Below are 11985 nucleotides of genomic sequence, written 5' to 3'. Positions count from 1 at the left end.
CCGTGACCCCTGTCAATCCCGGCTGCCACGTCCTTCTTGTCATCGGCAAAGATTGCCTGAATCGGGCACACTGTCTGTGCTAGCCACAGAAGGGCCGTTCAGGCCACTCTGCTGTCCCTGCCAAGCCATATCCAACAGCCCCCGAGGCCTGTTTCCCACAGAGGGGATGCACTGATGCCATGGCCAGAGAACACAGAATCAGGAAAGCAGGAGTGAAATGGACAAAGGAGGCATTCAGACAGCACGGCCAAGCCTCCTGGAAGACAAAGTCAGGGGTATAAGGACCAAGATTCGGTGTTCAGCACGACGCACCAGGGCATGGACCCAAGCCATAGCTGCCGCCATCTCCCACCACCACGCCAGGTTCACAGCCACCTAATTGTCTGGGTCTCAGTTCCTGGAAGTTTTCTGAAGTACACCCCCTGCTGGTACTTCAATTTCCAGGGCTGCTAACGGGCTGGTTTCCTGCTGTCTCCTGCCCGGGGTTTCAACTGTGCCGCTGGAGCTTGGGAGGGTATGGGTTGCAGCCATGCCCCCTCAGGTCAGTGGGTGGGAAGAAGCTAGTTGTTGGCATCCCCCTCCTCCTCATCAAAGGACTGCACTCCCGAGGACGTGACATCAGACACCTTCCGGCTGAGAGCAGTGGACATCTCTGGGTCTTCTCGTGGGGAAAGCGACTCCAGGTCCCGGCATCCTGCATCTTCCTCCTCCTCAGGGGCCAGTGGTCTCTTCTCTTCCTCTACAGAGCCCCTGGCCAGGTCCACCCCACCAACCTCTGGTGCCCAGTCAGTGTCCACCCCCAACAAAGGCGGAGGCTCGTGAGCAGAGTATCCTGAAGCAGGGTGGGAAGGCCCCATGTCATGCAGGCTGGGCTGTGAGTCATCGAATGCAGGGCCAAGATAGGATCCCGTAGCTGGAGATGCGATGAGGGACTGATCACTCGCTTCCCAGGCATCTGACGTCCCCAGGCAGTACATGCCCTGGGACACATAGGAGTGAGGCCATCCATCCATGGGGGCTTGAGCTAGCGCGTCTGCAAAGAGAAGACGCAGGGTTGGAGGAGCCACAGAATACCACAGGCAGGGAGGAGAGCTCACAGAACTGGCACGTGGTTACGACACAGGCATGGGGCGCCTGGAGAAGCTGGGACCAACCGGGAAAGGTCAGAACGGAAGAGGGTAGAGGGAGCCTAAATTGCTGGGAAGCCTCTTAGGCTTCAGGGGCTGGATGGACTCTGGGACCGTCTCTCACCCTGACTCTCCATCAGCTCCTGGTAGTTGTCACTGTAGTTGCAGTCTAGTGGCTCCTGGGTAGAATTGACACTCATGTCCTCGCCATCCATGGAAGACCAGGCCATAAGGGTAGCCTCAGAAATAGCAAACTGTTCCATGACACCTATGAGAAGAAATGAAATTACCGTTAAGAGCCCTCAAGTAACCCTTAGACCCTTAGAGGTTCAGTGGGAGTAAAATATAAACCGTGTATCGTCTCATTTAAGAGAACTAAACGGAAACATTGAGATTAGTTTTAATAGCAAATCTCGTTTAAGTCAACGTATGTATGACTCCCTTTCAATATACAATCCACGTAGGCATAATTAATGAGGTATTTTATATTCCTCATATGCAGTCTTTGAAATTCAAGTTTTCAATACCGACATGGAGCCAGTGGCTACTCTATTACTATGAAACAAGGAAAGACCATGGGAGAATTTTCCAGAAGGTCACACTTAGGATTCCTAGGGGGAAAAGATGGGCTTGTCCGGAGATTAAAGTTAAGACATTCCAGAAGTTTGTCTTTGGGGGTTGTAGCGTTTGAACCTGGAGTTAGAGAGATGGCTTGGTAGCAACTCACAACAGCCTGTAACTCAAGCTTCAGGGGCTCCTACATCCTTGGCCTCCAAGGTCCCTTGCATACATGTGGGCTAAACGTATGCAGGCAAAAACATGCGAACATAAATAAAATAATAAATACATCTTTTTAAAGAAATAATTTGAACCTAGTTTCAGATGGTCTAGGACAGAGGAATCTAGGCAGTGGGTTCCGAGATCAATGAAGGATTCCCAAGAGACTAAACGAAGGGAGGACAGGATAGTATGGATGGGAACATTGCGGGTCCCTAGTCTAGTCAGAGCCGTGAACAGGCTGAGCGTCGCTATTCCTTGCCCTCCCTCTCTGCCCTCCACCTGTCACCCAGCCCCTCAGACTTCCTCCAGCACCCACCGCCTGTACCAACAAAATAAAAAGCTCTTTTGTTCAGACCTACCCCTCTTCTTGGGTGTCTTCCTGGAACGGGGTTAGTTCACCTAGTATGTACACCACATACTTGTCATCAGACCTGTACCACCAGAACTAAACCATTCCCCTTAAACATCCACTAGTTGTCACAGCCGTGAGTCCAGGAAGTCAATTCGTGAAATCAAATGTTGACGAGCATGGCCAGGAGAAATTCCGGAGGCCTCTTTCATTTTTAGAAACAAATATAAGCAGAGTCATCTGAAATTCAAGGCCCCTGTGTTTTCCTGTGTACTGAGAGAGGCCAGGGTAGAGTACCATACTAGAGGAAAGAAGCCATCTGAGACACATGGCTTCACATCTTCTAAGGCTACAGTAAAATTATATTGGAGAGTACTTATCAGAATTGACCCCTCCCTAGCCCACCCCACTCGCCCATAAACAAACCCTTGAAATCAAGGCTGTTAGAAAATCTGAGCATTCAGGGAAACCACTTTGCCATCAGGGAGCAGATTGGAGAATCAGCCTCTAACCATCCAAAACAAAAACGAAACGCACCATTTGAAGGCTTGGGATGCAAGTACCTGCTAGAAAACGAGCTTCCTTCTCGCCGTCGCTGAGGTCAGAGTAAGCATCCGTATCCCTGCGCACAGCCTCGTGGCTGTGCTGTGGCTGAATTGCTGGGGCCTTCCCCCAGCCCTGCCACTCAATCATGTGGGCCACCCGCCCTTGCCCCATGGCTGTGGGCTTCGTCACATGGTCCTTCATGCTTCTTGAGATCCCTATGGAGCCAGACAATACCCACATCCTTCAGGATATCACACAGTATTCATAGCAGATCCTCCCATCATCCCCACCCAGGTTCCATGGGATCCCATCCACCCAAGAAAAGTATCCCCTGATACCCTGTTGTGAGGGTGAACTCTGAAGCACTTTGAGGATCAGGGTCACAAGGAAGACCCTGCCAATATCCCCATTTCCGGGTCTGGTGCCTCACCTGAGAATGATGACTTGGCCAGGGCCCCGATGCCATAGGCATTAGAGTTTCGCTTAAGCTTCGGAAGGATGGAAGTGGTGTCCTCCATGGACAGCTAGGACAAGGAAGGTAAGAGGGTGGGCAGAGGGATAAGATGACATGGGTCCCTTACATGCAGAATAGAGTCTTTGGCTCCCAGGAAGGTGGGTACCCAAGGGAGCAAGTGACAAAGACAAGCAAGGGAGTATACACCTCGCACCCCTGAAAACGGGGAGGTCAGGAGAACGGGAGGGCCCGTGCAGCCTGTTACAGAGGGTCCCAGTGAACATAATAAAAGAAGGGTCAGGGTGGATTGAGGAGGGCTAGAGGTGGCCACACTCACATTGATGCCGTCCCAGGAGAAATCTGTTCGTGTTTGCTGTAGGAGAGAGCACAGGAATGGTATCTGGGCACCTCTAGAAAGGCAACCCTGCCTTCCTCTGAGGGACTCCCAGATATGGACAGAGAGAGGGGTGAGACAGATCTGTGTGGAGCCGTGGGGGGTGTGTGTCCGGGAAGCAGGAAGACGAGGTCTGGTTCAGTCTACAGCAGTGTTTGGGATGTTGCTGTAGAATTTATGAAGGGGTTTGCCCCTTGGGGCTTTACGGGATGATGAGGAGGGTCAAGCCACTGGAAACTTAGGTGAGGCTGTCCCTGGAGCACCCAGCCTTACCTCGGTAGAGGGCCGATGGAGGCTGCTGCCATGCAGGGAGCTGGTGCTGTCCATATTGAGCTGGTCCACATCCTTGAGGCCTTTCCAGTCCACTGCAATCACCTCGTTCCCTGAAGCAGCCAGAAGGTTAGTTGCTCACCCTCTTCCCCTGGATCTCTGCTTGCTCCCCCCTTATAAAAGGCAGAGGCCACACCCTAGGGTCCAGCCCTTCCACCCCAGCCCCCCAGTGTCACCCCCCAACCTTCTGACCACCCATTTCCTTCTATGTCTTTACCATCCTCACATTTCTGGTAAGAAATAATAAGTGAAGCAAAACACTTATTTTCAGCTCAATGGGACACAACACACTTAGGGGAAATGCTTCCTGGCCCTATCTAGTGTTGTTTACACAGAGAGGGAGGGGGCAGAGATTGGGTTGCATCGCTAAAAACCATTTTCCATTCTGTGCCGAGGCATCCTTGAGATGTCTTTATTGGATCCAGACTTCTCACCAATTAAGTGCCCTACAAACAAGGGCACAGCTTTCTAGGGGAAGCTTACTCTACTGTGCAGCTGGCTTTGATATTTGAGGGATGAGAGGGATGTGACTCCCCCCCTTAGGTCTTCCCAGTAGTCAGGGGACCTGGTTGACAGGAAAGGGTATGGCGGTGGCCACAGAGGCAGGTGGCCCGTGAGAACTTGAGACTGTTTCCGCTAGAGCCAGAGAAGTCTCAGATGAGTTGGAGACTTTGAGCCCAATTCCCTCAAGGGACAGGGGATGGACTCAAGAGCAGAGAGAGATGGGAACAAGAAACTAGAGGACTTTGTAGTTTTGCAGCGAAGGAACAGAAACTCAAGGGGAGAGGACAGAGACAATGGAGAGGGGGTGACCAGGACACCCACCGAGAACTGGTAGAAACCCAGGAACCAAGGGAGACTCCTGACCCGAGTAAGTGCAGGGTACCCTCTAGAAGTCCTGGGGAAGGATTTCTTGAGTATTTACAGAGAGACTCAGCCAGCGCCATCTGCCCTAAAGCCATTGCATACATGAACTTTTGCCTTTTGGGTTTAGGATTTTAAGTCCCTTCTCTGGAAGAAGTGTATTGGCTGGGTCTTGGGCACGAAGAGGCATTCCACATGCAGCAAGAGAACTAACTGGTTAAGAAGGTTAAGGGGATGGAGGTCCCAGGAACTGAGAGGTAGATAGGGCTCTCCATGTACCCCAAGTTGTTGTGCTCTGTTGGGATCTTGGGATAATGAGGCACATGAGACCAAGACCTGTGGCTAGGTCAGAGAGGAAAGTCGGCTGGACCTAGCGGTGATGGAGAAGGCAGGGAAAGCTCTCTGAGAGCAAGGGGAAGGAGGGAGGTGGCCTTTGAGGAAGAGGGGGAGCTGAGTCAGAGCCCTGGGCTGGGGGAGGGGGGCAGGGAGATGGAGGGAAGGAGTCCTGGGAAGGAGGTGAACGCAGAGGAGGGTCTCCATGGAAATGAACTGGGTTTCAGAAACCAGGCTTCTGGAGAGTGAGTTTGTTTGTAATAATAACACGAATTATTCTCTCAGCCTGAGGTCACTAGGGCGTGTAGGCGGGAGAAATTGGGAGTTAGGAAGGGGAAAATTGGGGGGTTTGGGAGAGGACCGACCGTATTAACGTGTTCAGCCCGAAAGTGGAATGGATGCGTGGGGGTGGGGGTAAGGGGGCGGTTGCAAGGCCGAGGCTGGAGGAAGAGGACCGTTAAGGAAGCGCCTTTCTTCCCTCCCCCTGTCAAAGGTAAATAAAGAGCCGGCCCTGCCCAGCCTGTCCCTGCTGACAGGTGCAGGCGGCCGGGGGCTCCCAGGGGACCCCACCCTTCTGGGAAGCGGACTCCCATCCCCTCTCGGGGCGGTAAACCTCCACCTCCTCCCCGAGTCCCCGGCTCTTCCCAAGAACCCCGGCCCAAGCCCCTCATTCCCTCCGGGCGTGGAACCCGTTCCCTCCCGGTGCACACGCTCTTCCCGCCCCCGCCCCAGAGGGAAAATGCACGTGAACAAAGCAAATCGGGGGAGGCAGGAGCGACGGGAAAAGGCTACCAAGAGGGGAATGGTTGGGGGCAACACACACAAGCCATATGGAGGGGAAGGTGGAGGCTGAGGATGGGAGGGGGCGCGCGGAGAAAAGTCGGGGCTCAGGCTGGGAAGCAGGTTGTGAGAAGAGGGTCTGCGCCAGGAAGAGGGGCGCCGGGAGGGAGGCTCTGTCCACCGCGGAGTAGGCGCGGATGGCCTGGGGATGGAGGGATGGGGCGACCGCGAGAAGTGCCTAGCGGCGGAGCAACGAAGGGAGCTGGCGGAGAGGCAGTCAGGGGAGGACCGCGCCTGCGGCAGGGCGATGGAGAGGAGGAAGGCAGCCAGCCGAGAGGGATGGAAACCCTGGAGGCGCGAGGGCCAGAGGGATGGAGGGGCCGCAGCGGATGGAGGGAAAGTGGAGGCGTGAAGGCGGGCGCGAGGCAGGGCCGGGCGAGCCCGGAGCGAGGTCCCCAGGGGCGAGGACGGGGACGGGGACGGGGATGGGGGAGGGGGCCGGAGCACAGCCCCCGGGGCGAGCTGGCCCCTGACCCGCGCCCGGGGCCGCCGTACCCACCCACAGTCCGCGAGCCGATGCAGCCCATGGCTCCGGGGGCCGCCGGGGCCCGGCCCTCACCGAGTCTGGGCGCGCGCCGGGGGGAGCACCGGGAGCCGCGCCGCCGCCCCAGCCGCTCTGCAGCGCCGCGGCTGTCTCCGCTCGGCTCCGCTCCCCCCTCCCCTCTCCATCCCTCCCTCCCTCCCCACGGCAGCCTCCGCCGCCGCCGCCGCCGCCGCCGCCTGGCTCCCCCGCCCCGCTCCGCTCCCCGGCGCCGCGCTCCGCTCTCGGCGGCCGGGGAGGGGGCTGCTCCGCGATTGGCTGCGCGCAGCGCCTCCCCGCCCTGGCCCCCGGCCGGCCGCCGCGCTCCCGGCGCCCCTCGCCGCGGGCGTCCCCGTGCCTCTGCCCGCCCTCTGCCCTTCGCGGCCCCCGCCCCCGGGCTCCTCGTCCATCCCTGCTGTGTGCTCCCTGGAGATGATGCAGATGCAGAGTGCATAATGCAACCGGTTTGGGTCTCCGGAGCCGGGTCAGGGACCCAGGGCCCCCCCCCAGGATCTCGGCCTGATGGACTTTGAGGGCTGTGGGGGTGAGAAGGGGGAGAGAGAGAGAATGGGGCGGAAACGAGAGGACACCCTGCTGAATGAATAGCCACGGGTACCAAATTCCGCAAACACGCTTGTTTTCTTCCTGCGGCTGCTTCTAGGGCGCACGGATCAGGATTGGATGCTGTTCTGGTTGCCCTGCGTTTCACGTGCGTTGCTTTGCCCACCCCAAACAGTCTTTTGCCAGTGCTTGTTGTGAGACGCTTCGCTGTCCTTTAGCAGCTCTGGGATGGGTGTGGGGCCGGCCGGGGCAGGTAATGTAGCCCTAGGCCTGGGTGGAGATAGAAGGAGACCGGGGACAAGTGGAAACATCAAGACCCGAGACCGGCCACAAGACATGATTTTAATTCAGATTTAACTTTTCTTGAGCCTTAACTGGATGTCCTGAAGCAGCAAAGGGAGAATACTGCCCCCTGCTGAGAAGGATCAGCACTTACACCTCCGGCCCTGTGGGGCACTGTTATCCATCCTCGCAACTGCCTTGCAGAGTCCAGAAGACACACTAGAAAAGGACAAGGAGAATACTTAGGCCTTAACCGCAAACTGTGAGTGAGCAGGTCTGGGTAGCGCCATTGAAGAGAAGCAAACACTAACTCAGGGCACAAATCGGTAGGTTCTGTGTCCTCCTTCCTGGGTCCAGGACAGGGAGAGGACGATGGGGCAGGTGCCTTTGAGGGTTTGTAGAAGAAAGGACAAGTCTTACCGATGTAAGTTTGTGACATTTAGATGATTATTGAGGAGATACAGCCAGTGAAATCCCAGATGAACATGTGGGAGAGGATACTTTTGTTCATTACAAACCGCGGCGTTTATAAGTCTGTTTGGAGGCTGGGAAGGCTGAGAGCCTGCTTTTGCAGCTGCTTCAAGTGTGGTAAGGGCCTTCATGCACTGTGGCCCTCAGAGGGCATCATATGGTGAGGCAGGATGGATATGTTAGTGTCGGCCTCTTCCTCATAAACCCACTAGTGCCGACCTCTGTGACCTCACCTAATCCTTATTACTGCTCTAAGACCCAGTCTCCAAACACCACTAGCATATGAATTCGGGGAGTAAGTCCAAGGCATGGATTTGAAGGGCCACTTGTAAACTCTGTCAGGAAGTTACACTAACTGTAGACCTGGAAGGTGAACTTTGAACAGAGGAACACGGAGGCTTGGTTCTGGCCAGCTGCCTTCTGACCTCTGCAAAGACTGTGACTCCTCGCCACTTAGGGGCATTCTCTCCCATTCTCCGGATCTTTTGAGCCAGGACTTAAATGTTCCAGTTCTCATAACCGAAACGAGCTTCCCGGAAGGCAGTTTGACAGTACTGATCCTATATATAAAAATATTTTAAATTGCCTCTGCTTTTACAGATACATACGTTCACACAAGCTAGTGAAAAGACTTGCTTAGACTATGCGAGGCCCTGGGTTCAGCTCCTGAGGACACACCTCGAGCTAATTTGCTGTCTTTTTCTGTGATAAACACAGCAGCTGGCAGTGGCTTTCATCTTGCAGCTTCGTCTTGCATGATCCAGGGAAGTCAGGACAGTGGCTCAAGTCAGGAGCATCCAGACAGGAGCTGAAGCAGAAGCCATGGAAGAATGCTGCTCACTTGCTTGCTCCCATGACTTGCTCAGCATGCTTTCCTAAATAACCCAGGGCCATCTACCTGGCCAGAGGCGGCACTGCCCACAGTGGGCTGAGGACCTGAGACTCACCTACAGGCCAATCTGAGGAACACATCTTCTCAATTGAGGCTCCCTCTTCCCAGATGACTCTAGCTTGTACCAAGTTGACAAAAAAAAAAAAAAAAAAAAAATCTAGCACATACACACACACACACACACACACACACAATACACACACTCCTTAAATCCTTAACGGGTGTAATGCTCTTGTCATAAATTATTATGCAATTATTTTTTATTCAAATATTCTGAGGAAATAAAAATACAATAAATGGAACCTGCATCTCTTACAGCGCAACTTACATTATGCCTGAGGCTAACTAGGTAAATTGTGGCACGGGCCTGTAGTAGAAGTAATATGGTTCTTAATAATGTTTCATAACTACATTAGTCAGCGTGGATAAGCATTCATAGCAGATTTTTAATACGATTAAAAAGCAGGCTGTGATGTAAAATTATAGTTTTTTGTTTACAATACATACATATCCTCCCTGCCTTCCTGATATCAGTCTTTCTGTCCAAAAAAAAAAAAAAAAAAAAAAAAAAAAAGTTGATGGCATTTCCTGAGGAATGCTCATGTTGACACAACTCCAACCTAACTAAAGATTACAGTTTGACCCTCAACAAAACCCTTACATTATTTCCAAAGTCTTCAGATACAAGCATCTGGCAGGATGCCCCGACGTGGCACTTCCTAACTGGCTCCCTTTGCAACACAATCCCAAGGTGAAACCATGCCTTCCTTTCTGGTTACTACTGTATGCCCATGTCCCTTTGGGGCAGCTCTTGGACAGATGGACACAAACAATCAAGTGCAGGGGCAATACTGTGTATTATGGGTCCATGGATAGAATAATAATAATAATAAATCCATAAACTCGTGTCGGAGGAGAGTAGCTGGTAACTGAAATTCTTCTTGAGCAGCACACGTGGGCTGTCAGCCTCAATAGTGTTACGGGTGGTGTGTACAGGCAAAACCACAGAAGCTTATATCACAAAACAGTAGTCACTGGAGAGTTACTTACCTTTTTCCAGGTTATTCTTTATATTCGCCACTCCTCTGGAATTATTTGAAAACTATATATTTAAAATCGCATCTGCTTTTACACTTGCTATTAATGATTTTTACTGAGAAGCAATGAGATCAGGGGGGTGGGGGGGGTATAATCCAGTGGTAGAGCACTTGCCTGGCATGCCTGAATTCCCGAGTTTTGTTTGTTTGTTTGTTTTAGGGGAGGCGATGATAAATATTTATTTTTTTTGAGAGTTTTATGTACATATACAGTGTAATGTTTACACTTAGCTCCCAGTATCCTCTACTAATACTCTCCCTGTGAACCCCGTTTTCTTCCCCCTATATCCCAATAGCTATACCACTGAAGAAAATGACACCCCCACCCCCCCAATCTGGTAACCACGGACAGTCAACAGCATCATAGGTGGGGCCTTGCAGGTACCTTCCCTATCTGTGATGGAATACTGAAGGGCCAGTCTTTCCTGGGAATCCACAACTGTTGTCTGTTGCTGATTGCGGGAGCCATGGAAGGCAGCATTTCACGGGAAACCTCATCACCGGCTTTTCAATTCTTCATGGCCGCTCCTTCACAATATTTGATGCTGGGTATGGCGGCAAAGGCCTCTGACACCTTTTCATGGCAAGGTGAATCAAGAATCCAAGGCCAGCCCTGGCTGTAGAGCTGGTTCAAGGTTATCTGAGCTATGTGAAACCCTATCTAAAAATAAATAAGTAAACATAAAAAGCATCCACGTTACTATATTAGGGATCCAGGACATTAAAAAAAAAAATACTTCAAGCCTCCTGAACTCTCTATATATACACAATAGAGGGTTCTCTCGTTCTTTGGGGGGGTTTTAATCTGACTAAAAGTCACTGGGGTTTTCTGGAGATTGGTGGTGTGTGTTTCCTATCATAAGGAGGACCCCAAGAGAGCACTTCAGCTCAGAGGATGATAAACAGTTCCCACCACACACAGTACACACATACCTCCCCGGTCCCATTGCCCAGCCCTGTGCGGCTCCTCAGCAAATAGAGTGCCAAAGCCTTACAGCTTCATGGATTAAGATAAAGGGCTAAGAGAAGTCCCAGCTGAGTTCAAAGTTCTACAACAGGCAAGGTAAAGAGGTGGGCAGAGGCTCACACACCTGCTTTGCTCCTCCATCCCAGCAGGGGGACAAGGGCCAATGCTAGCAGGTCACATGTCTTCAGCGTTAGGGAGGTGAGGGATTCCCATTTGATGGCATCTCTCTCTGGAAAGCAGAGGACAAGCTCGTATATCGAGAATCAGGGATTTGAGAGCCTTGTGTATATATACCCATATCTGTGTGTGTCCATGTGCATGTATGCATACAGAGGACGGGTGGTGTCTTCCAATATTGTTCTCTGCCTTATCTTTGCTTTAATGTGTGTTTGGTGGGTACGAGTGTGTTGCCTGTGTTCACTTTGATTTCCTGGTGCCCGCAGGAGCAAGAAGAGGGTGTCAGATCCCCTGGAACTGGAGTTACAGTCAGTCATGCAGCACCATGTGGGTACCTGGAATTGAACCAAGGTCTCCTGGATGAGCGGCCAGTGTTCTTAACCACTGGGCCATCTCTCCTGCTTCTCAACCTTATCATTTGAGGCAAAGTCTCTCAGTGAAGCAGGGCCAGAGAGTTCCGGGGATCTGCCTCCACCCCTCCACCCCCAACACCTCACCCCCCCCCCCCAATCTCCCAGTCTTACTCACCACTGCTAGGGCTATGGATGCAAACCACCCCACCCAGATAGCTAAGAATCTGAACTCATGTCCTCACATTTGCACAGCAGGTACTTTACTCCTTGAACCATCTCCCCAAACCCTCCAATTGACTTTCTTTTTTCTAAGATTATGCAGCTGGAAGAAAAGAAGCCAGAAGCCACACACTTCTCCTCAGATGGGGAATTCATCCCAGTATTGTAGGAAACAGCTTTGGTTGTGTGTGTGTCTCCACTTTGCTTTTAAATAAGTAGTGTAAATGAATAAATAAGCAGTATTACTCATAACGTTATGCAGGCTGAGCGGGTTATACTTAGGCGTATACATGTATTGCTTACACATATGTGCATGTAACAGCAATTAGTGAAAAAAGAGATCATGAATTTGAAAGAGCAAGGATGAGTGTATGAGAGGGCTTGGAGGGAGGAAAGGGAAAGGGGAAATGATGTCATTCCATTATGATC

At 52.3% G+C, this 11985-nt stretch overlaps 1 protein-coding gene across 2 annotated transcripts; it reads right to left on the bottom strand.

The window, feature by feature from the left end:
• Positions 1-467: 467 nt before the first annotated feature.
• Fam131b (family with sequence similarity 131 member B) lies at positions 468-6700 on the bottom strand. Of its 2 annotated transcripts, none has more exons than XM_051174707.1 (7): positions 6517-6700; positions 3924-4033; positions 3594-3629; positions 3233-3326; positions 2820-3017; positions 1252-1395; positions 468-1033 (listed from the first exon to the last, which is right to left on the bottom strand). In XM_051174707.1, the coding sequence occupies exons 1-7, from the start codon at positions 6542-6544 to the stop codon at positions 561-563; spliced, it is 1083 nt and encodes a 360-aa protein (XP_051030664.1). In that variant the 5' UTR covers positions 6545-6700; the 3' UTR covers positions 468-560. The 2 variants fall into 2 exon arrangements, with proteins under 2 accessions (XP_051030664.1, XP_051030665.1); XM_051174708.1 differs by having other exon boundaries at positions 6577-6664.
• Between the last annotated feature and the right edge of the window lie 5285 nt (positions 6701-11985).

The sequence above is a fragment of the Phodopus roborovskii genome, unplaced genomic scaffold, assembly GCF_943737965.1.
Source record: "Phodopus roborovskii unplaced genomic scaffold, PHOROB, whole genome shotgun sequence".
Taxonomy (NCBI): Eukaryota; Metazoa; Chordata; class Mammalia; order Rodentia; family Cricetidae; genus Phodopus; species Phodopus roborovskii.
Note: the sequence above shows the minus strand (reverse complement) of the source record. Positions and strands in the feature narration are given on the sequence as shown.